Source organism: Bombus terrestris, chromosome 2, assembly GCF_910591885.1.
Source record: "Bombus terrestris chromosome 2, iyBomTerr1.2, whole genome shotgun sequence".
NCBI classification, from domain to species: Eukaryota; Metazoa; Arthropoda; class Insecta; order Hymenoptera; family Apidae; genus Bombus; species Bombus terrestris.
In genome coordinates, this window is record NC_063270.1 from 14,401,691 (window position 1) to 14,428,511 (window position 26,821).

At 41.8% G+C, this 26,821-nt stretch overlaps 1 protein-coding gene across 9 annotated transcripts in view; it reads left to right on the forward strand.

Annotated features, from left to right (window-relative positions):
* LOC100649250 (protein Fe65 homolog) overlaps positions 1-26,821 on the forward strand; it is a 150,081-nt gene that overhangs the window by 87,449 nt on the left and 35,811 nt on the right. For 8 of the 9 annotated variants that reach the window (XM_048414415.1, XM_048414414.1, XM_048414410.1 and 5 more), the window contains one exon: positions 2,202-2,520. In XM_048414415.1, the coding sequence (XP_048270372.1) occupies positions 2,202-2,520 (319 nt within the window). Of the gene's footprint in view, positions 1-784; positions 867-2,201; positions 2,521-26,821 lie in introns of those variants that run through there. The other variant, XM_048414417.1, reaches the window with a different exon arrangement.

Consider the following 26,821-nt stretch of genomic DNA (forward strand, 5'->3'; position numbering starts at 1 on the left):
TGTTCCGGGCAGAAATATAGCTGCAGTCGATGGAAACCGGCGAGGGTCGTAACAAACGTCGAATTAGCCGAAAGAGGTAGCATCAAAGGGTTGCAGAAGCAACTTTCGTTCGCGTAATTCGATCGGTTAATTATCTCTCCTGTCGATGGCCCCATTGTTTCCTCAGGCCCGCGGAAAAAGCGTATGGGACAGAAATTCGCGAACAAAAAATAGCTTGTCTTTGATCGAGTACTTTGTAATCGTGCATATGTCCGGTCGATTAATTTCATTCATATTTTTATCTCGTCAGTGTTTTCCTCTATCGTGTTTACGCTTGCTATTTCAAATATAATAACACGATTCTTGATTTAATCCACGGAAAGTGATGCAACTAACGAAAGGTGGCGCGTTTTTTGACAAGCGACCCTGGTCGAACACGAACTCCGCGTCGATTTGGCCGAAAGAAGCTCGGGCTCTCGAAGTACAGAGCTTAAAGCCCGCGGTTGAATCAATACCGAGAACAGGAGGGAGATAGGTAGACGGCAGAAGAGATAGGAGTGTCAAGGATAGAAGAAAGGAAGGAAGGAAGAAAGGAAGGGACAAAGGAGGCCAAGGAGATTCGTCTTAGACACCCAGATACATACACGTACACGTAACCAGACACACACATTCTTCGGGCCTGTTCCCTGTGTACAAGCCGGCGTGTCTGTACACCGTGTATATACTCGATAGTTTGTCAATAAGTACATGGAGGTTCTTCGCAACGTTTTGCGATTAACTGGCGAGATTTTTTTAACGATATGACCGGCGTCGCGTCGGCATGGATGCGTTATGCCGGTTTCTGTACAACGTCCTTCTAACTACTGTCGTCTTGCTAAGGAGCATCAGTGAGTAGTGTAAACGTACCGTGCTAAATATAAAATGTCATGTTTAAAATAGTAGTCATCGTGATCATCGGTATATCTCTGTCTCTGTTTCCGCCTCACTCTCTCTCTCTCTCTCTCTCTCTCTTTCTCTTTGTGTTACTACGAGCTTGAAACCCACTCCTTTTTTACGCTTTCCAACCTTCAGCCTATACGAGACTTGATCAGTCGGTCAATGTTTTTAATCCTCTTACACCGTCAAGAAGAAGACTTTTGGTCTTCCCTCTCGAGGATTCTCGAACGTATTTCAACTCGCGAGGTCGTCTCTTCGCGATTGATCCGCTATACCCTTCGTTTCGTTTCCTATTTACCGCTCGAACGATCTCTCAATTTTTCTTCCGTTGATTTATTTTCGTTCGCGTTTTATATCACGAATAAATCGTGACGCTTTCGTTATCGTAACGTCAACCACACTTTTCTACGAGTGGTTCCAAAACTAGAACTATCGACCGTCTGGTTATTCATACCCGGGCTTTTATCGCATCTTCGTCAAACGCAAACTTATCAGACGACTGAAATGCTTTAGTTTCTATATATGCGCAATAGTATTTTACGTACTTCTCTTTCAATGGTTACGTCTATCTTAGGTTCTTGCGAAACTAAACTTTGACCTCCGTTTTTAATCTACCGGTTTGACGCATGTCTTGCAAAAACAGTCTCACGAAACAGTCGGGCGACCTCCGAAAAATATAATTTAGAACTATTGCTCAATGATTTTAACCCTCTAACATCGAGATCAAATCTTTCTGCACCTTGGGAAAGTTTTCTTCCTGTTTTTATAAAACGTAATGCGCTGTAATTTAACACTAATTTGACCGAAAATAAGTATAATTATCATTTGGTTCATCATTTAATTAATAATTTCTTCAAGTATAGTGAGTGGAAGTTATTTCCTTACATTCTGCCTTAGTTCTTTCAAATAAATGTCCATCGTTCTTAGCAATTGAACGATGAATTACAAACTCGAAACTACCAGAATGTAAATTATGACTTCTAGTACTTGGCTCACATATCTCTCAGTTTACTCTCAACTCTCTCTCTCTCTCTCTCTCTCTCTCTCTCTCAAATTACTTGTTGTGAGTGTAGCCATCGAAAATTGTAAGTGTTAGTCATCGACGAATTTTAGAACTCGCTATGTCGTGTCCATCTGCTGTGATGTCTCCTGTACGTAATTTCCACTGTGAAGTGATCAAATACTCCGATGAACGTTGCCCTGCGTATGCCTTTAAGCAACTAACAATTCTACCGAAGTTACTAAATTAATTTTAATTCACATAAATTTTTCTCAATGTGTTTCAGAAAACGGTCTTCTCTCCTTTGAGAATCCCAACTATCACTTGGACCCAGCTCGTCTGGACGATGCTTTGAACAGCAACGAGAACGGCAGCTCTCTGTACGATGAATTGTATCAGGAATTGGTCGGAAACGGTGGCAGAAGCGGCGAAGTAACTGGCGGCGGCGGCGGTGGCGGCGGAGGCGGTGGTACGAGGGTGCAAGCCCGCAGAACGTACGCCACATTGGATCTAGGCAGCATGGGCGTTGACGTCACTCAAGGTCCACTCACACAGGATTCTGTGACAGAGGACGCACCGGACAATACCGACAACCATAACCTAGGGTGAGTAGAGATTCACTAATTTCGTTTCGTTGACATTAAATACGAATTCACGTTCGCGAATAATATATGAAACGGAGAACGTGGTCGTGATTAAATTCTTGGATACATGCGAAAATATTATAAACACAAATGAGGAGACCACACGGTCTAAACATAATAAATCCACTTTTGGTAAAAGTTGAAAAGAAGAAAACAATCAGATATATACAGAGATACTAATAGCTTAAAAGTAAGTGATGCAGAAGATGTATTTAATTCCAATGTATCTTCAGAAGGACGCGTGTAATTCCAGAAATAAATATAAAATGACATTTGGAAATGTTGGGCATTAGGAAAATGTAGTTTTAGGAAATGTAGGGACATTAGGAAATGTAGTTTAATGGCATGTACGAGTAGAATTTTAAAATAAGAGAAATAGAATTTATTATGTTTCATTCTCATGACCGAATACCGGTTAAAGAGACGATCGATTATCGTAATTTCCATTCAGAAAATTTAGAATATAAATCTAAAGGTAATATTACATTTTTATATAAAAATATTTATTTTTGTTTAATTCTGATATTTAACGATCATGTGAAGATAAAGTTATTGTACCGTCGAAAAATCCGATCGTTCTAACAGCTTGTATTACGATCAGTTTGTATAATTAAGGTTCTACTGTATGTATATCTAAAATCGATAACGTAATGCCTAATATACTCGATTTGACGAAACAGATAATCTGATCTCCAGAACGTCCATAATATAATCCGCGATTTATATTAGTCGTCACAGAAATCCACCATTTTCATCAGAATATCATTACGTTTCTGCTTTTAAACGGGTGGCGAGCTCGCAACGGCTCTCCGAGTTTCCCTTATTCGTAATATTCCCGGGCGGCTGTCGAAAGCTTCGTATAAGCGAGAAATCGGCTTCTCGAAGCGAAATCGAGAAATCGACTCGCTGAGAATGTTCCTCGTGGTCGTACCTAGGTAATATAAGATCCGGCCAGGCAGAATCGTTGATAAAAGTCCCGAGTCGGACCTCATCGGACTACCGCATAAAATTTCAATAAATCCGGATTCGTGAAAAGGACTCGGACAGAAGGAACGTATAGTCGATGGTACAAGCCAGTTCGAACTTATTCCCGACTGTTACACGAGAGGGAGGGTTTAGGTATTTGTTCGATCACTGAAACTTCTCTTCGTTCAGCTCCGACACTCTCATCGAAACTCCTTTGTCTTCCACGGCTGTTATCGAGCCCTGATAAACGTTGAGAACCACCTTAAAGGGAACCGTCGTTTCTCCCTCTTTGTTCTTTCTTTTTTTTCCTCTCTCCCTTCGATGAAAACCATGAAACAAGAGATTCTCATCAATTCGATGTCTATTTTTCCAATTTGATCGGAGTTCTTTTGAAATCATGGCAAATTAAGACTTTTTCCGGATTGTCGAGAAGCGAACACAGCACCGATGAATCGAACGAGCAACTTCGTCAAACCATTCCAAGTTATTCGAACGCGACTGTTACACCGGCCCTCCCGTATTCGCGATTGTTCAACGGCCTGGAACTCTCCGCGTCTCCTTCGTTCGACACTCCGGTTCTCGCCCAGCTGTTAAGTCCTTTCGTCTCGAGGACCTTTTGTCGGCGATGTTTGGAATTACCCCAAGTCTCGTCCCGACTCGTTAATCTCGCAAACGAGGTCTCCGTGAACTCGATCGCGGCTCCTTTTTGTCGATTTCAGAATTAGATTGGAAACGTTCCTCCGGGTTTGTCATCGCTTTTCACGATCGTCGACGAGTTTGTCGCCACGATTCATCCACTACAAACGATCGAAAATTGTGTTTTATCATGAGAAAGATATCTCGTTGGAAAGCTGTCGAGAAACTTACACGTCGTATTAATATTTAAAAAGACAGACGTTAAAAGTATAATCTTTGGAGTTGATAAGTAAATTGTCACATGGCTTAATCATTTTGAACCGTTGCTTACCTAACAACTCTCTCTTACCATTGCCTCATCTTTCAACATCTTAAGAATTCGTTCAGGATCCGAGCTAAAAACGTGAAAACCAATTGTACAGTGAAATATTAGAGAAAAGGACGAACTTAGAGTTTACCAGTCGATGAGTTAGTGATTTGGTCATCCAACAACTCGTTCATTCCCAAAGAATAATTATCTAAAGCGAAGTTTAATGAGGCAGAAAAAGAATCGTAGCTGCTGTGAACACACACACTCTAGCTGCACCAGGTTTCGACGCGTTCAATCAACACGTATTTTAATGAACTACTACTCCTTTTTCTCCATTTCATTTTGTTCGGTCTACTCTTTTTCTTTTTCTGTACCTTTGACCCTCGTCTTCTTTTCGCTGCTCGGAAATCCGGACAAACATAAAAATGCAATTAAGGAAACGCCTGGCGTCTGGCAGAGGCCGCATACTTCTTGTTCCGTCGTGAAAGGTGGCTTCTTCTTACTCGTCCCGACGACTTCCTCCTGTACCACCCTTCATTACCTCTTCTTTCTCCTTTGTCTTCCCTTCGAGCTGCCTAAATTCAGTCCACCGTTCCGTTGGCTTGGTTAAATGGCCGCAAACCCAGGAAACAGACTAGAGGGAACGCCACCGTGACATCGAACTTTGAAGCATCCAGTTCAAGCAATTAAAAAGTTCTACGGTGAAGGGATTCAATAGGCGATCGACCAAAGGAGATCGTTAATCGTCCCTGGTATTTTGATGCCGTGTTCCTTCCACGAAGACGATCACTCTTCTCCTATTAATCGTGAATTCTGAATACGAATGGAAAAAAAGGAAACCGTTCTTCGCTCGCCATCGATATTTTAGGATAACGATTTGAAATATACTGCCACATCGAAGAAGGAAAAATATCAGCCCATGAAATCTCCAAGCTAAAACAAGAAATCGTGACTGTCGATGCTGCTACGAGGTAAATGGTTAAAAGGCTCGCACTGATGCATCTGAATGCTCGCAAACTACATAAACAAACACTTTGGACGTTTCATCGGTTGGAATCGACGCCTGTCGCCAGGTCCGACGCATAGTAAGGTAATGAAGCTATCGGCGAATGACAATCCGTCGCAACTGATCGAATTTTACGGTCGAAGCAGAGTGGAAAAGCGAATTTCCCTGCCTGCAGGCCGGCCCGCTTTCATCGTGGGTGTAACGTTAACTTCGTTTGCGTTGATGCGCCTGAAACGTACGCAGTGTTACGTTGTTAGGCGCTTGACGTGCTCGTATAATTTCATGCATCCGAAGTGGCTACGTCACCATCGCGTCGCCGGAAAATCGGTAACCTAATAACATGCTTGATTATTCGACAACCGTCCGCGGTAATTGCCGTTCGCGAAATCTTTTCCCGCGACCTTCCCGGATAACTTCGTTTATGTCGCATGGAACATCGTTCAAACTTGGGATCGCTCCAATTCATTTACGCGTTCTGCGTATAGTAACTCTGCTCCGATAGTTAGGCTTCAGATACGATAAACGATTTACGTCTTTCTTTACGAGAAATTATGGTGGACAGATACTAAAGTCGAAACGAAGGGAACGTTGTTCGAGTGTGATAAGTACATTGGTTGGATACAGTACTATTACATGGTAGACGATGAAAGTTACACGATAAATTGCCGGACTACTTTTCCCCCAAATTTAAGCGATCTGCCTAATATCATGGGGCCTCGATTTTACCTAGTTCATCTTCTATAATGGATAGGCAAAGTTTGAAGTGTTAGCGAAGAAGCTATTCTAGAAGTCATCGTGGCCAATTGGAGCTTTCCAGAATTGGATATTTCCAATCTTCCAGAATCGCATGTTCGAAATGTAGATTCGATTGTCTAGAGCCTTTCAGAATCGACTGTTCGAAACTTCTTGGAACTGAAGATTCCACTTTAGTTGTTCATCTGACGAACTATCTTTCTACGAAATGAAATATAAGAGCGCAGAGCTGATTCACTAAAAAATGAAATACACGCGATGTAGCTACTATCTTCGCAACATTTTCTGTTCGTCGGAGAACGCATGCATAATATTACACTCTTGTATATTGTGTCGTTAACTCTTTGCGATTGCCATATTTTCTTCCATGATACTACCAATTAGTCGAAGCAACAAACGTTTACGGTTTGAAGAGAAATTTCGAATGCCGTCACATTCAGCTGCATAAAGTTAAAAATGCAATACTGCCCAGTTTTGTCATCACTGCAAGATCGCCAAAATATCGCATCGATCTTCGCTTACGCCAAACTCTAAGAGGAAAACCCAATGGCCATGGCGATTGCAGAAGTTCTACGATGAAAAGTTCGTCACCGTATCCGGTGTCCAGACGGTATCTGGTAACATTCGGCTGGCAAAAATGGCTTGGAGAAGAGTCGGTGCAATTTCGAGGGTCGGTCGCTTTGTCAAAGACGAGAGAAGAACGAGCGCGAACTGAACGAACTCTCAGCAGAACAGAGGAAGCGAAACTGGACGGTGATGGGACTAGACGCGAAATGTCCTGATATTTCGTTCCAACCTCCGGCCCTCGAGGTGGGATATTAGACGATAAGCCTGCGAAAAAAGGGGTCGTTGGACGGATGAGTAGAGAGCTGCAACGACCCCTCGGCTCAGAGATTGAACTTCATCTAAACTTGCGACAAACTTTGCTCGTACTTGCCGCTATCTCTCATACTTCTGTCGAATCTCCGCCTACAACCCTTAACCTTGTTCCATTCTGACGGTGCCGCTAGGAGGGATGAGAGAAAGTTAGGTGACAGGCAACGAACTGCTTCTGTTCTCCTCCGTCAGAAGGATGTCTCCTGGTTCTTTGAAACCAAAAGAAGGTAAACCAAAAGGGAAAAGAAGGTATTCAAAGGATTCGATTCAAAAGAGGACGAGATAAAGACGAGGGAAACGAAAGTTGAGAAAATCCGAGTGTCTACCAGGAAAACAGAAAGTAACATGTTTCACGATGAAACGAGCTAAAACGATCAAAAGTAGAAATCAAAGGAACGACTTAAGAGAAGCCAACGTTATCAATTAACGGCGTTTGTCTTTGCCATTCGTCTTGCGAATTTCTTTTTGAAAAGATCCTCTTCAACAAGCTCCTATTTTCTCTTTAAAAGAAGACAAAATCTAGGAAGGAATAGAAGAAAGTATAGGAGGAAGAGATAGAGAGAGATCCGTGAAATTCGACGCGCTCGAAAGCGAACAAATCGCGTTTCAACGTTGACGTGCCGCCAGAGAGCGGAAATTTGCTACCGAACGGAAGGAAGGGCCGATAGAGCGCGGTCGGAGCAGAGGTACCAAGTTGGACGTGCACGATCCACAGTCTGGATTATATATTTTCCAAAAGCATAGCAGAGGCTAGAGAAGAACGAGAACGCCGGCCATCCGGCGCGCTTAATATATCCGCATTATTCTTCGTCTGGTGAAAACTGGCTTGGTCATAGAGCTAGTAACTGATGCAAGTCTCTGGCGGTAGTAGTAGTAAGGACAGACCAGACAGAGGTAGATTAATGCAATCCGCATCAATCTCCATCGGGGTTGAAGGGCCGTCTTCCCTCCAGGAAGCCATCAGCATCGCCGTTCGTATTCACTTACGCCTGTTCGCCGTTATTATGCATCATTTTGCTCTCGCTTTTTTGGCCAATCATCTCATCGCCATACCGGTAGACCGAGTGCTCAGGCAAATGGCCCGATTACCGTCGAGTAGCCGCGCAATGTAAAACATCCGTGGCCCAACAGTTCCCTAGTGATAATTGAATTTTTATCGTTGTTCCCTTCTTCGGGGCATTATTCGTCGAGCTATTACGCGAATATCTCGTTATCGATGTTCTTTGTGGTGCTGTGGGAAAAAAAGGACAAAAAAGAAGGAAAAGAGCGTTCCATTAGGGACCTGTTAGTGAATTTGTCAGTAGACTGCCTAGGCTTCTGCTTTTAAAAGGTAGGTCAGGGATTACGTAGGATTGATACGCAGGAAATATAGGGATCATAGAAGACTTTCGCTCAAACATCTTAAAACGTCTTTCATTCTTAGCAAAACTCCGATATTTATGTACACCGCTCAAAACAATTGGTACAACAAGTAATTGTTTAGATTCAGAACTTCCAATTACATGCTGTTTTTTTGTAAATTTTCATATGTTTCTTATATACGAGATACCAAATATTTTTGTATTATTTTCCTTTATTACATATTTTTTCACGCTTAACCACATACAACAACTATCCCAGTATTTTCCAGTGGTACACATGGAATATGTCTGCGAAATATTTCGACAATTATGCCTTTGCTTCATATTCCTGTAGCTGTGAGTGTAGAAGAACCTCCACTTTTTCTATGTAATTCGAATAATCCTTATAATAATGAGAAAAAATCACCTATACCACGATGCATTCGTGTCTTTCGTGCTTTTTCCCGGTTTCGAACCATAGCAAAGCTATCGAGTTAACGTACGCCAGGAACCTGCGCCTTTTCATTTTTATTATCGCCTGGTTATTATGCGGCGGCGAGCATGTGTCGCGATACGTGCGGGCAACGTGAGCTTTTCAACGACAGACACACGCGTCAGGGTTGAATATGCTCGCATAATCGCGACCTGGCGTACAAAGCGGTGTCTCGTAATGGGCATATCCCTGTATCCTGATAAAATTCCCTCGCAGATCTGACCCATTCAGGAAGCGTAAACCCGTAAGAAACGACGACGGTCGCTATTCGAACTACCCTGCGAATTGCGGGTCATCCTCTATAATACTGGCACAGACGGAAGAGAGAGAGACAGAAAATACTCTTAGCTGTAAGTTTTCTCTATCGGTTTCGTTGATATCATTCATACTACGAAAACTATAAAGAGGTATAGCGTAACTCAACGTGTGACACAACATCAAAGATTTACTTTATCAGTGAGTTTAACAGCTCGTAATAAAAATCATCCTCTATCGTCTCTTCGATTTCTGTTCAGTATATCTCAATTCTTTCGTATTTTTTATATATAATTAAATAAGGAAGTTATAGCCCTAAAATTTTCATAGAACCGTATCGCGCATGTACCTATATTTCTCTTAGCCCTTGATATCCGACGATACATCCATGGCAGATTAAAAGCCTCCGGCAGATACGATATTATTAGTTCTATTTTACATCGACTTCGAAACAGCGTAACGTCTACTGTACTTAATAAAAAGAGGAGAAAGTAGGAAAGATGGGAAAAAGTTTTCGGGTAATTCACGCGCCAGCGTTCAGGGAGCGTTGTAAGTCACCTCGACAACACCCTCCGGAGCACTCGAAGCCGAAACCCACACACCCGTGAGAAAGAACGAACCATTTTCAAGGGTTCTGTAAAAAAAAAAGAGAGAGAAAGAAGAGAGGGTCGGAAGACGAAGGAAAGAGGAGGGAACGAAGGTATCGTGGAAGAGGCTAAAAGTGGCGGAACTCGCACCTCGCTAGGATAGGTATCTTAACGATCGTGTCTGAGGCGGGATACATTGGGCGTGAAATAAGGCGCCTTTGTTAGGGCAGCTTTTCTTTACAGTCTGCACCCCGCCTAGCCGCGACTCATTCCCTCGAAGCGTTCGCCTTTAGTTTCCTTCGTTGCCACCCTCGCAACCGCAACCTCCGTCAGGATCACCGAACAGAGGGTCCACACTCTCTGACGCTCCGTGTCTATCGCCAGGATCGTTCTGCTCGAACTCGATGCAGGAGGACTGACAGGACTGACGAACGTTCTCTCGAGACGTTGTAATTTACATTGAAAACTGATACTTTCGATCCAGAACAAACATTTATTTGGTAGACAATTTTATTACAGCATATTTAGAGCAGTGGGAAAAGGAGGATTTCGATACCAAAATAGGAATATAATTAGATAGAGTCTAAAAATTATGACTCAACGACTATGGTTAAGGATTTTTATAATATGAAACTTGTTAAGGACTAACCCTCGCATTTTTCACGCGATATGTCCCCAGGCCCCCGCATTCTCTGTCTCTTGAAGTAGACTACGAAAATTCCTCTCTGCTTTTCTCTTCTCTTGACTTCGAATATTTTCACCTGGGAGCTGAACATTGCTTGACCTTGAAACGAAATCGAATCGGTGGCAGACGAGCGATATCGTATGCATTCCGCGCAGTCGTCACTGTATCTTCAAGCCCGTCACGTCTCACGCTCCCCATATACGATGTGGAAATTTATGATAGGCTGGCAGGCGTCCTCGCGTCCCTGTAATCCCTTAACGCCGTTACCTGCAACACGAGTCTTGCTTTCCTTATTTCTGCCGATCGTTCACAGGGAATTTCGAGCCGCGACATTATCGTCTATCACGCGTCGAATAAGGAACACGATGAAACAGGGGGTTGACATAAACCAGGGCGTCCCTCGTTCAAGATTTCCAATTGATATCAACGCATAATCCCGCTTCTATATACCTCCGTGTATCCTCTGATTTTCCTCCGAACCGAGGTCACGCGTATTATTCTATCGTTCTTTGATCCGATCCTAGATTTCGTATGTTAGCTTTGACCCTAGCTACCCTTCGAGCGGATACGGAAAGAATCGAAATCATCCACCTCGAAGATAAAGATAATGGCAAGATGGAGCAATACGGATTTTCCGACAACACGTACAACATATAGGAATCAAAGCACGACAGTTCGATGGAATCTGGCAGTTCCAAGGCGCCCAAGTTTAACCTGCGAGTGTTTGCTAATGAACTCCCAGTAGCGCAAGTAGAGACGGTCAGTACATAGTCGGCCACGGAACTTGAGGAACCTCGTTAATGAGAATAGGCATCACGAGTACCGTACAACTACCGTGAAACACAAACGTTTCAACAACGTCTAACGAAGAACCAGCTACAAGGTACAATAGGGAGGCACCGGCAAAAGGTAAACGACACATTGTTCTCGTACCAGTGCGGTGGTAATATCGAGTATACAGTGGACCACGTTGTCAGGGACGAGTAATATACTCGTGGACGCTCGCTAGTGGGCCGAGCTTGGTCAACTATAATTCCAAACGCTTAAATAATGCAACGAATGCATCCACAGACCGCGCATACGCGGCTACATTCGAGCGACGCGGTTTCTCGTCGACCGCGTTTTCCTCGCCGATAAAACTTTCACGACTATCCCCGGATCGAAGTTTTATTGCGGCTTATCGATTATCTGCCATAGACGTAATTGGATTATTTCTCTGTTCAGGACATTGATACCTCTCCCCCCCTCCCCTTGGTCCCTTTCGACCCGATTCGTTTAACTACGATGAAATTGAACTCGGTCAACGACATATTTTTTTTTATCTTCTCGCGCCCCGAGGAAACCGAATCCGGATCATTTTGATGCTCTTAAATCAAATCGAGCGACAGGGCTGTTCTGCGTTTATCCGCGTTTCATAGGCATCACTCTCCGATTTGTCCGTACTGAGTTTGTGAGATACGTTTTCAACGATGAATTGAATAGGTTATCCATAATATTAAAAGTAGACTAAAAGGATTCAGTCTTTGTTTTCCTACGTCAAAAGCAGATATCGGTGAAAATCTGTAAGTGGATCGACACGTTTAATGGTCGGACGTTCCGACGTTCGCCGTTCGACTGAGGATTTTATTACGAGAACAGAGAATGTGGATTTCCGGAAACATGGAAATAGCAGTTACTCGAAATCGAGGTCAGATAGGGCAATGGTTTCTAGAAACGTTCGGTACGCTCGATTCATATTATAATACGCCAGAGAAATTGCTCTCTTTCTCGTCTAGCAACGCTGCATTGCGGAACACCGTATTGCGGCACGTTTGATGCAGTTCCCCGGCGTAAATGTGTCGTGTTACGATAGATCCTCTTCAACGGCTTTTGCAACTTGCTTTATACGTCATACCTGGCCATCTTACAATAGCGCGACGCCCAACTATAAATGTATATCGATTCCACGCCCACGGAGATAAATACGTCACACGGCGTACAGAATGCACGACGTCGTTTTTGATACCAATACTGATCTTCAAAGCAGCCGCGCGAGACGCCAATGCGTTTCGATCGCGAGATGTTTTTCCAATCAGATTTAATCTCGACGTCGCGCGTTCAACGACTCACGGCATCGAGAAGAGAAAGAAAGAGGGGAAAAAAGGGAAAAGAAAATGAAAGCGTGTCGCGTAACGGGATCTCGATGTTCCCCTGCGACTGATGAAAACGAGGCTGTATCACTATGAAAAGTTTCGATTCCCAGCTACGAGGAAGAACCTATATTACGCCTGTCGGTCTCGAAATTTCTAAGGGAAGATCGATACTCCGCCGCGATAATTATTTAAAGCAACAACCCGGGATGGTTTTTCCATTACTTAGTAGGGATTAAATGAGATCGCCCTTTTTCTTTTTACGAGGAAGAACTGAACATGGTTTACGTAATTGATGAGGTTTGAGGAAAGTGTCGGATACAAGAAACCAAATATTTCGTGTAAAATAATTATAGATAAAATTGGTTTATAATAGAGAAATTTGGATACTACTAAACGTTAAAGTGTATTTTTATATATATCTGTAAAGATTCTGAAGCTCATGACACGACGCTTTAAATAAATGTAGCTGTTACGTATCGTTGCCTATATTTAGTTCGTTTTTGGAAGAAATGCACTTTTCTCGTCGTACATTTAGTAGAATAACGAGAACATCGATATCCAAATTGATGTTATTCTCAGAATATTAACGATCAAATGACGTGAGAAATGAAAGCATAGAAATAGATGTGGAACAAATAGATCATAGCCCGAAAGTTGACCCAAAATTCGAATTCTAAAATGAGTCATCAACGTCCACATACATGTTCCATTTATTTTAGTGATATGGAACACATGATCAAATAAAAATTAAGAACGAGAAATGTAGAAGTACGATTTATAGACAGAAAATAAACCTATTTAGCTTCTAAACTTGGTACATCTGTTACTTCTAAAGTATGAAAATTGAAGACGGGGTAGAAAGCAGGGAAATAAAGTAACGAATTGTTATCAAAAAATTAACCCAAAAATTTATGCTGCAAAATCACCAAATTGTTGCAGTCCAAATTTCGCTTTATACCCAAACCAACCAACAACGCTAAATGAAAATTCGATACGAGGGAACTGAAAATACCAATCGCCCGTTAAGTTAAAAAATTAACTTAGAAATTGGATTTCTAGAATTAACGTTAAATGGGCAGAATTTTCTCGAGGAAAACGAAAACGTAAATTACAACGAGAGAAATCGTTCGAATAGTACGGGATTCAGCGAGGCGTCTAAATCCGCTATTCTTCGGCCGAAGAATACGCGTCGCATCCTATCGATCCCTGCGCCCGGAAAAACGTATCCGACCGGGCGCATTCACGCACGAGGAGGCGCGGCCGGCCGCTGAAAATTTCAATCCGCGATTTCCATTCTAACGAGAGGCGGCGGACGTCGATCGCGGCGCACCGCCAAGAGGCTTTCAATTTCATGCAAATCGGCGGGCATCGTTGGAAGAGGTGCACAAACACATCTGCGTATCTCGACAGACGTAGACTGGCGCGCGCGCGTCGCTTGCTTGTTATTAAAATGCTTACACTGGCCGGTGGGTCGTCGAAATACACCGGATATTGCGGATTTTTCGAGCACCACCGCAGGAAACGCTCGGCCATTCACGAAAATTTCTGTCTCCGAATGTTACTCTTTTTCCGCCCCTTTCCCCCTACCATTCCTGGAGCTTATGAAAACCAGCTACCACTTTTTTTCGGCCTTCGATAAAAGGGAACGATTCGAATCGAGGGATTTCGTTCTGCTCGTTATGTTTCGCGCTCGATAATTCCGACAAGCCCGATGTTAGGGGATGAAATTGCAGGATGTGAACCTACAACGGCTCACAATCGTATATGTAGATACTTCCAGAAAATTTCTATGAATATATCGTATGGAGATAGGATAGGAGATATTTTCAGATTCCATAAGTAAGCCGTAACGAAATTTTACCATTATCATCATTTATTTATTTATTTATTTAACAGGCATATAGTGGTTATATTAAAGGGTATAGAATAGACGAATGTAAGAACTGATATAGAAAGAACAAGCATTAAGTACGAGCAATGAGTTTTACAATTTCATCGGAGATGCTATGGCTGCTTTAAAGGAGGTTATTACGGTTCCGTGAAAGAAGTCGACGATTTCGCTAACATCGTTCGCAGTTGAACAAAGTCCATTAATACGATCGGACATACCTAAGTTAGTCCGGTATTTGGCCATATAAAAAAATTGCCATCTTTTAATGGCAATTACAGAAGCGAGTATCATATTAGTAAAATTTCAACAAATTTGGAAATTTGCATAGAAGCTACGAGTTATTTAGTGCAAGTCTGTATATTTCACAGAGATGAGAGAAGTATTTCCACGGTTAATCCATTATATCGATAAACCTCGATATACAGTTTAATGCTTATTATATGTTTAAAAATGACTGTTCACACTTTATACTAATTTTTTACCGGATACACCGTCTTGTAACTTCCATAAACATTTTCAGATTGATTCCGAGTTTCACCGATATAATCACGACAGCCGTGATTTCATTATAGTATTAATAATGAAAGTTTTCTACGATAAGTATCCTTTATACTATTTTCGTGAACCGCTATACATGTAAATAGATATGTATCGAGGTTGATTTCTATCTTATAATTTCGGTCCGGTAACAAGAAGAGGAGAACGAACGATATGAAAAAGGAATTACTTCGGTCGGCAAAGTTTCGTCATTTTGAGGCTGCAATAAATACTGACCTGTTTTATGCAAATTACTGGTTACAGGCGCGAAACTGACTACCTCCCTTTAGTCCCGCATAAACGCGCTTCCAACGCCTGTTATTAAAGCGCTTATGGTACAGCGTACTTCCGCCGAAAAGAAGCATTTTTCTTTTTTTCTCTCTCTTTTTGTTACGGTGAATGGCGAAACCCGTAAGAAAAGGAAGGGGGATCGAGAGGAAGAGGGAAAAGTGAAATAAAGAAGAACGAGCTGGAGTAAGGAGGGAATGCAGGAATTTTAAACAGGTCACAGCAAACGTTTCTCCATTTACATTCCATACATTTATAATCACGCTGTAAATTGTACAACAAAAATACCGTAGGATGTCCGTGGTGGTCTACAACCTGAGTCGGATCTCCGCGTTAAATATTTAAAATAGGATGATAGGTCCTTCCGCATAGCGTAGCGAAAAAATTTTGTTCTCCGATATAGATAGAATATAGAGCACCTTCTTAGTATGTAGTTGGAACAAACATTATATGTATTAATATTGCATTCCACGAAGTATAAAGCCAACTATAGAGCTGAATATGCTGATACTTGCGGGTCGTAAGAAAATATTTGATCTATCTTTTCAATTTAGAAGCATTAAGGATCGTATAGATTATCTTCTGTTAAATAAGATTAGCATTTATATGTCATCTAAGAATATTAGAGGAAATATTATATTCTTCGCTAAAAGTATCGGATTAAAAGTATCAGATGATAGTCTCGATTCGATTTGTTAACATCGCAATTTCTTCTGCTAATCACTTCGACTGCTTTCGTGGAAATTCTTATGTACTTTGTGTAAATCTTTAAGGTACAATTATAGCTACAAGACATAATCTATGTACTTTTACCTCTTTCTATTTTCTCTCGTGTGAATTACATTATCGATTGAGTGTTCACAGTTCGGAAAGTCATCTTCAAGCGATATTCAGTAACAAAATCTCACGATCTTTATCCCAGACTAATTGAAAACTTCTTACGATCACAAAACTAATCATATTTCGAACCATGTTTGTTAATCCTTTCTTTCCGCGTTTTAACGAAAATTACATGGTCCCGAAGTTTGATATCATCTTTCCGAAATACCACGTATATCACGCTCTCCATTAACAACGCGCAGCAAAACTCCGTTTCTGTGAACTTGTCGGACGACAAATAGTTTACGTAATTGAAATTCATATCATGGGAGTCCGTTCGTTGTTCTCGCTATCTATTACTCTTCGTTCGTATTCGAATAAACGGATTTAACAAACAGAAATTCATTCAAACCTAATGAAAAATTTCCTTACTAAGGCTCCGTTCAAACAAACGGAATTTATATAAATGGAATTCTACCGCATAATTATAATGATAATATCCGATTTCTATCTATACTTGGAGAATCCCGATGAAATCGTATATAAAGCATCGGCGTAATTGGCTCAACGGTCCGGCGAAACGAAGCGGGAAAAAACGAAACGAGTAGCATCCTGCCCGATAATACTCTTTCCTCTCAACCCCTTGGCAGCTTCTTTCGTATTCATCGGCAATTTTCGCCGCAGTGCGCAAAACGTCGATAAATCGCATTATCCTGGGAACGGGCCACAGTCAGCGAGTGTCCGGGTTTATTCGGCCACGCGTTAAACTCCCGTTAGTGACGGTTTTTCCGCGATGGGACGCGCGTCGGGCTGCCATTATCCTCGAAAACGATATTTACATAGCGGCACGTTTCAAGGTGTGCTTATTAAATTTTAACAACGTCCTGTCGACGCGTCAATAAGTGTGAACCGTAAAGGAAAATTACGGATGGCCATGGTAAACGCTCCTCTAAACTCATGATGACAAGATAACAAGGTGATAACAGGAAATCGACCGTGTACACAGGTACGTGGACTATACGGCTTAAAAGAACCCGTGGCCCGTTTCTGAATAATTCAATCGCTGCCAGCCGGTCGAAATATGTACTTCCATTTTTCGGGCTAGGTTGTGTAATATACGAATACTATAGCGGGCCACGCTGCTAATTTGGCACACGAAATAACTAGTTTGCCGAGAAATTAGATTGCCGTAGAGGCATGTCGTAAAGTGGGATTCCTGAATGGCTGTGTATCACGTTCGTGTATCTAATAAAGAGAAGGCGAAGGTTATCTTAATAGGCTGTTTTTGGAGGCAAATCTCGAAAGATAGACCTGGATTTGTTCGCCAAATATTCTGTATTCAACATCAGAATTATCAGAATTACTGGATAAAATGAGCAATTGTTTAGTAATTTGTCATTAAAATTTTGTACGTTTATATCGGTATATTTTTGAAGATTTAAGCGATCTTTTTATAAAACACCTGGTTAAAAGCGAGTTTTATATCTTCTCACGTATCTATCATTTTAATTTTTTTGATACGCGATGCATTCTATATTTTAATCTTTGATAATTCAAGCGTTAAGACGTTTGATCGGTTATTTGAATTAAGCCAGCAACATGTATATGTATAACAATGTAAAATAGTAATTGCAACATTAAAACAAAATTAAAACTTCGACCGTATCGCTGTTTAACGTTGACCATAATAGGATCAACAGGAAAACAACTGTAGTCCAGTCTATGATGCTTCTCTGCACAATAAGAGGATAATTACGGATTTGCTCGTTCAATCAGAGCGTTTCGGTTGAGCCACAGTAGAAGAGCTACGTTCTTAGTCGTACGTAGCTGAAGCGACGGTAGCGCAGCGTTTGGCACGAATCGGTTTCCATCGATGCACCTTAATTGCGATTGCACTCGCTGCTCCGGTGGAGAGCTCTCGTCAAATTTATGCGGCGGATAACAGGCGCATCGCGAATGTTCCACGAACCGTCGTAAATCGAACAACGCTCCACGGCTACGAAGAATCGGAAGAGTTTTCATTGCCGCGACCAAGAAGGCGAACAAACCGAAAGTACTCTCGTCGATCCTCTTTCGAACTTGAATTACCTTTCTCCATTATTTTTCGTCTCTCTTCTTTTTCTCCTTCCACCTTACAAATAAATTACCAGCGGCTATTATTTCGTTGGCAGAGCTAAACACGAATCTCGCGTGAACACTCGTTTTCTCCTATTCTCTGTTCGTATCTAGCTCGATAAGGGGTAGAGAAGGATCACTATAGGTGGAAAAAGGGGGTGAAAACGCGACGGAGAATGCACTTGGCACGAATCGGTTCTCTCCTCCGGCGGCCTTAATTGTAGTTACACTCGGCTCCGTGGCCATCGTCGAATTTGCCCGTTAATGCCGATAATGGGCACGCCGACGCCCGGCGAAGTTGCGGCAAGTGAATGTGCGGCAGGCGCATCTTATCGTCGTCTCTAGCACATCGTGTAAACGTCCGCTAGATAACGGCCGATCCGAATAATTATTTTCCGGAGGCGCCGTTTAACGTCCGGTAGGTAGCAGAAGTTTCGCTTAGCTTTCTGTGTCTCTAAGCTTGCTACGAACTTCCGTTGTAAACTTTTAATTACCGAACAGTTCATCGTTTAATCCCTACAGATCACGTTAATTTCCTTGCTGCAACGTTAAAACCCTCCACCTTTGTTTTACCGTTTTATTCTTTCATTTTGTTTTATCGCCTACCCCTCGCCTCCTATCTTGTTTATTCTTCAGCGGTGGAAAAAAGCGTTAAACGTTGGCGGATAAACACAGACGCTTTTTGTATCGATCGATAAGCCGCCATTCAATGCCAGTCACTTCATTGGCGGCTTCGATACCGAACGCAGGTTTCGAGCGCGCGAGTTCATCGGCAATTTCGTGTGTATACCACCATAGAAAGAAGGAGGAAGGGGGAGAGCTGGAAATCGGCTTTGGTCACACGTTGGCATCGTTTTTCGCGTACAATGCACGGCGACGCGGGGCCGATCCTTCGAACACGAGCGCATTTCCCCGGGACACGTTATTTCGTCGATAAAACCGTTGAGCTCATTGACATTCTGCCAACGGTGCCGGATTGTACCATTGCCCGCGCTACTTCCTCTCGCCGCCGCTCTCGTATCGGCCATCGCATTGTACCGACTCAATTAACGACGCCATAAATGATTCATACCGATATATTACACGAAACGGAAATTACGGGAGCGGAATTGCCGCATGCCCGACGAACGTCTACTCCCTCCCTCCCTGGCCGGCGAAATAAATTGACCGGGAAAGTTGCAGCTAATGACGCACGGCCGCGATGAAATCGCGCGAACACTTCCATTTCACGCGGATCCGTGTTTTCCGGATTAGCGACGCCACCGATCCCATATCGGGATAACATACGGACATATTACTCGATAAAACCCATGTGAATTTTTTTTTTTTTTTTATTCTCTGTAGTTAGAATGAAATAAATTCACACTGTATCGTATCATTTTATGTTTAAATAAATTTTCGTTTGTGAAAGTTGAAATTTTTGATAAAGGTTTATGCGTGGAGATATATTATCGTCCAGGAGTGTTCGCATGTTCACTTGTTTCCGACAGAATGTATTTTATCATTGGCCGAATGAAACTGCAATAATTCTCTTTTTTACAATCATTACTGATATGTATATAATAGAATATTATGAGGCGACTAAATTGATTTTTTAAAATCATTATGCCTTAATGAAACTGACGTTCGTAGTTATTAAACTGTGCAGGAAGTTAGATTCAGAAGATTCTCCTCGATTGATAAACAGATTTCTAACAGACTATCTTTTTTAACTTAAGCAGCGATATTTAAATAGTAAATATATCTGGTAGCATCTCTCTGTACGCATCACTATCGACTTGCACAATTTCATCAAATTCAAACACTGTTGCCATAGAAGAGTTTATACGTATAATTCTCGTTCTCGATAATCCCCGAAACAAGCTGAAACTGTACGTGAACGTAATAGCATTTTTTTATACTGAAAAAAGTTACGTTGATAAAGATTGAAACTTTTAAAACAAACTTGCAGAAAAGAATCGTATCTCGTACGAATTGCTCAGTGCTCCTCGTGATAAAGTATGAGGGATTGAAATCGATACAACTTTAGCCAGAGAATTGTTTCCACAGACAAAGAGCCTCTCGCAAGATATAATCATTCGAAGGCCGCGTGCGTCTCGGAGGAAAACGGTCCGCGTGTTGCACACACGTGCAACACGGTTGAAACCCTCTTCTCGTCCATTGGCATTCACCGGACCACGGCGAATTTCATTTATATGCTAACTCAAAGCCACGCGGCGGTCCCTGTTTTCACCTTGAGATCCCGACGAAACGTGTCGGCCTCATCTCGACGCCGCTTCCAGGGGACCACTTACGCAGCCCCGCCGATGTCAGGGACAAGTTCCTAGCAATAATTGATCCACCCTCGCTTCCTTGTCCGTCACGAACAGAGAACAGCACGAACAATTTTGATCAACGTTAATGATCAACGTTAAATTTCATTAAATAAATTAACACGCACACCTTCGAATACGAAAGACCGGTATGTATATACAACAACGTAATAACTGGAGATAATTCAATATTTTATGTCAACTTTTATATTACCTGTTATCTACTTTTTATTTAATTTTAGAATAATCTTTGTGCAGACTCATATTTTTATGGACTTAACTGAACAATCGATATCTAAATACAGAGTTGTTTCGTCTATTAAATACTACAATCGGCGCTTTGCTTTGAATATTTTTTGTTTGCATACCGTGTGCATCCTCTTTAAATGCTCTATAAATCCACGAATATCCACCATTTAATAATAATAATTTCACGGGTAATTTGGTTCTTTAACGCATTGATTGCCAGTCGATTTCATTCGGCTGTACGTTTCGTCAATCAATTTAGCACGTTTTGTTCACAACACCGAAATGATTTTGCGCTTTTCAACATGATACATTATTATATCCAGATATAATAGAATATCTTATTAGAAGAATAAAGTTAGACGCATTGTGGTATATTCAGTACTTTATATCGTTTCAACGATACTAAAATTGCACATTGAAATTATGATCGTTTCCTTAATTTTGAGTGCTTTAACCGATTCTAGTACCTGTGTTTCTTTTCTTAGTTAAATTATCCTATTCAGTATTTGTTCGTTTCTTCAGATATGTCGAAATATGTGAAACTCTCCGTGATTTTTTTGATTTTATGCGGAATTACATCGCACAGGCTATAAAGACTAAATACTTTAGCCTAAACGAAAAGAAACAAGTACTGAGATGTTTCGAAACTATGGATAGAATATTTTATGATATCATGGCAATACCAGTGACGAGTAGACAAGGCTGACATAGCAATCAACGTGTTAATATTAACGTGGTATTCTTAACCTCATTCCGAGTTATTTAACTTCTTAATTACCAGATTGGCCCGAATTTCCTCAAATTTACTGCAAATACCTACCAACTAAGCACGAGGATTTCCGATAGCAGGCCAAGCGCGGGAAATTTGAATTTTCTCGCGGAGCTCGCGCGATTGTGGTCGGTCCGTTGGCCGGTTTAATCGCAGCGTAATTAACGCTTGGCGATAATTAAACGGCCACGGGAGCAGCCGCGGGAGTACGTCGTTATAGCGTTGAGACGCGCGCATTGCGTTGCACTTTCTCACTCTCTCTAACGTTCTCTCCGTTTCTCTCTGACGCTCCCTTAAGCGCGATAATTCGTCCTGACGCAGCCGTCGTCCTTAGAAGGGGCGTCGTCGCGGAGGAGGGACGACACCCTCGTATAACGAACGTTGGCCGGGCACGGCTCGTTAGCGGACCGGCCGTTAATTGAGAGTTAAATTTCTGTTCTTCGTGGCCTTTGTTTACCGCGACGTGGCAGAGAAACGCGTGACGCGCTTGAAACAGTCGTCAACGCGAAGGAGAGATCCGAGCGTGAAAACGAGTCGTTGCGTTAATTAAAATGATTACGAGACTTTGTTCACCCGTTTGATGCTCGCTTCATCAAAGTCACCAAACTATTCCGACCTATTTAGTTTATCATGTTTGTTTTCCTTAATTATTCGCCATGGAGAGCTCTCTAACGAATGGTAATCGTACAAATGAGTCAAATGTGCCATTAAACATTCCTGCTATTAAAAGCACAGAAGGCATTAACATGGATATAGGTATTTTTACGTTTTCTTTGTGACACATTTTTCTTTTCCGTTCATTGTGGAACGTAATTACGTGTTATCTGATTGTATAATAAAATGCAAACGCACTAAAACGAGATAAGAAACGCGAAACGAATGAAAACGGTTTATCACGTGAGACACGTGTCACGTCGTAAACTTTTCTTCTCCGTGTTTTCTCTCTACAGAATCGTTCTGCTCTCATCTTCGCGAAGCACTCGAGGACGATAGGTGGCGGAAAAAGAAAGTTTTCCTCCGGGCGCGAGAAATGTGTCGACGCGTGTTATGAGAACGAATCGCTCTAGGGGTTACGTCTCCCTAGATGCCTCAACTACGAGTGGATGAGCGCTGAAATCGACCAAGTTTTACAAAAATTTTGCATTCTCAAAACACGTGAAATTATAATGAGTAATTTAAAATTACGATTGTAACAATCTCTATATAATGGCAATGGTTTTAGTAGTTATTTTAAGCAAGCAAATAATAAGAATGGGAATCTTGTAAAAATGCATAGAATATTCCATGGGAACGCTCCACGTATACAGCAAGCACAGCTAAAAGAGGAATCGACAGAGCTTGAAAAACGTGTCAGTTTCCGGAGACAAAGATCGTTGGTGCGTGAGCAGCGTCGTAAAGTTCCACGATCCGACCGTTGTCCACTCGAACGGAGGGGCGTTTCGGTTTCCCTATGCAAAATTAACTGCTCTATCTATTTTGCAACGTTCCACGTGAACGCGAAATCGTTCCTCGAAACGGTACACGAAAACGCACCGGGATAAAAAATTACTCTCGTTTAAGAACACGAATGAACTGTATTTGTAAAGACAGAGCGGAAACGTAGGAAAAACAAAAATACAACGTCAAAGATCCGTAACTGGAATAAACTGTCGGTGTGCACCGGATAGGCACTAGAAGGTATACGAGAAAATTTCGCAATTTCGACGCGCGCGACCGACTCGTTCGCCACGGCTTCGAAATTGCGAGTGTAAACATTTTCGACAAGGACTTGTTTTTTCAAAATCCACGAGTGCATTGTGTACATTGGATGTAGCAAAGTCAGAGAGGAAAATTCGTGAATATTGAAATATGCAAATACAGTGTGAACATGAAAATCTATTTCTTTGGCGAATTTCTCTAAAATGATAACGTTAATTCGACGAGAAAGCGTAAAGGAAATTTATTTATCCAGAGTGAAATACTCGTTATAATATTTAGTACATGACAGAAATGCTTAAATAATATATTAATTTTTACGTAAGAGTAATTTTAATTTTTAATTCTTTTACCTAGAAGTAATTTTTACGTATTTTTAGAATTTACGTAAATATCCACGGTATATTAATAACATTCCCATATCATTATGTCATAAAAAGTTAGATGAAATTAAAATCAAACGACGTGGATCGTCAAGGACGAAAGGATCGAAGCAGAAGGTCGTGACTTCCGGTTGAGGCGTAATCGTTGATCGTCTGGCAGGAAAGGGGAGTGGAAAATAAAGTGGCGACTGAAAGCGGGCGTGTAGAAGGGATGAGTTTCAACCGCAAGTAAATGCATACGGATAACACAGGTTGATACTAGATGACCTATACGGGGGGTAGGGGAGTTGATAGAGGGCCAACGAACCCTTCTTACCCTTTGACCCTTTCGTACAAGTCCCTACCTCCCCCCTTTAGGGGAGTCACCAACAGAAGGATCCTCTCGACCGGAAGTGCTTTGCAATGCAAGTCGCCGCTATGAGTGTGCGAAGGTCTTTGTAGCAAGGTGCACTACGATGCTTGTAACCAAGTGCACCGTACAATCGATCGACGAGAGAGAAAGATGGATCGAGCAGCTGCGACAGCCACGCGAACCGCTTTTCATCCTTTCACGTTTAAATTGAGTCGCGTCATATAAATTCGCTTTTAAGCGTAACCATGATTTCTTGGAACCTTTGACTTCGAACCGATGCAACCTCCTATTGTATCCTTTATTTCTGTCGGTCTTTCTAACACACGATTACGACGGATGCATATTTGAACAAACTGACGTTCCGCAACGTTGCAACATCTGAAGATCGCAATTCGCATATTCGTAAGAATCAATGTACATATTTGATCTCTTTCATGTATTGAGTTCAGACCGCCATGGCAGTTCATTCGAACACGCAACCGTGATACGAATACGTAACCATAGCTTTATATAGATACATACGTACTTCTCAGTTTTCTTTCTGCGAACAATTTATTCTTAAGAGCAGAACGATGTTACGATTCTTTTATTACGACGAAACAAGACATTGGAAAATATTCATTGAACCTTCGTTTTCATTCCCTCCTTCAGAAGGTGTCGACATCGGTCTCGGGGTTAATAAACCATGTCTCTGGATCTCGTTTCGAATAAAATTGTGACAGACCGTGCACACGAAGGTAACGTCGCACTTAACTGCGTATATACGCGCAAATTACTTGGACTAACGTTGTACAGAATGTTGGACCGATGGTTTACCAGCTCCGGTATTCGAAATGAAGTGCTCTCTCCGCGAACGGACAATTCGCGGAAGTCTGAGTGGAGGAATCGAGTGGACGCAGACTGTGGCTGAAAAAACTATGAATAAATATTCAAGCCTCGTCTACTGTTTCCCTGGTTTCCTTCGAAAGAGAAAGAGATGGAAAGAGGATAGAAAGGCAGAATCGTGTTCGAGTGGACCCTCGACACCGCACCAAGCCCGTTTCTTTTTCCTGCTTACGAAGTTGTCCCTCTCATCCCGCGAGAATCGTAACTCTGTCTTACACCAGTCACCCTCTATTTTCGTCCCTTTAGTTCGTTTTCGTAATACCTGACTAGAGAGACAAGAATCGCAACTCGAAACGAGACGCACGAAAGAGAATTGCTAACGACACGAAGTCCTCTGACGACTTCCAAAATCGTATTGTTATTTTGTCGAGAAAAACTGTCACGTCACGAATACGATAATGAATCGAGCTCCACGAATATCTTGAGCGTTGTGTCCCTATTGGTCGTTAAAAACAGGTTTATTGACACCTTTTCAGTAATGAGAATGTCGATGTTTTCGTGAAGATGTATTTATGGGGGTGAGAATGAGACAATACAAAGGTTATGTTTCTAGGAATTTCCCAATGTCGAGATTTGTATGATTTACGTTGAACAATCGCAAAAAGCGGACAATGACTCGAATCAGGCTAAGTTTCATAAAGGATGAACTGGAAGAATTTTCTAGGAAAAGAACTCACCGTACAAAATGACAAACTGAGTAAATTGCATTGGTAATTTTAGTTCTAGTTTTTAATATTACTGAATTTTAAGTTGCAATTATTAGACCGCGGATTTTTACATATTTATGGGAAATTCGAAGGTGCACAGATGAAAAGAATGCACATAGTATGCAAAGATACTACCTACGCAATAGGATAGTACTCGTAATAACATTTCATAGGTAAAATAAACTTTTACGTAGGTTTTTATTTTGATAATTATGCTTTATTCTTTTCATATGTGCAAACTGAATAAAAATTTCATAATTTATCCAGATGACTAGAAAATACACTGGCTGTCAATAAATGTACCACCGATCTATAAACTCTTTTTTCGTGAAACTCTTCGATTTATAACTCTCAACACGGAGAATATATAAGCTGTAAATTCCACGTTTCTATTCGTTTTTCGCTCTTGCGATTCGATCGTTCGAATTAAATGAACGAGTCAACTGGCTGAGGTGTCGTTTAATCGTAACACATGGGCTCGAGTTCGATCGGTCGCCAGCTGAAAATTTCACGCTCAAGAAATATTAATCGAACGATCGACGCAGCCCGTTGGAAATAGGTCGACGACTGGCATCGTCTCGTATTTTTACTCATCGAACGGCTAACGAACTTCCGCCAGCACGAGAACCAAACGATTTGAAAACATTCCGCTCCTTGACACGCGATAAACGATGTTAAACGATTTACGTGTCGTCCGTTGTTCCTGCCGCCTATCTCTCGGCTCGTCTTCTCTCTCTTCGCCTTTCTCGTCGTTTCTCATCGCGTCGCGTTCTCTCCGTTGGCCAGCGTGATAACGAAATTTCAGGAGATCCAGCGAGCCGCGTCGCTTTGAGCCGTGATAACTTCCGGTTCAGCAATTTCATTGCTCACGCGAGTCTGCGCTTAGCTCCTGGATTTAATTTATCGTCTTCGTTGGAGCAGCACTCGGGGATCGTGTTCCGTTCGCCCTTCCCGTAATTTCTCTATCCATCGTTATGGACGTGCGCCACATTCGTCGCCTCGCCCGAAATAATTCGCCGGCCTGATGTATGTACTCTGTCCAATATTAAAAACGGGACGTTCCAGCTTGTCTCTTCCCCTTCTGTTCGTGAAATATGATTCTTACAATCATATTTAACCGTTCAACCCTTAAATCCATGATTTGTTCAGATGTAATAAGATAATAACGTAACGTACTTTTACTATTACGATACGAATATAATTATAAAATGACCAAATTAT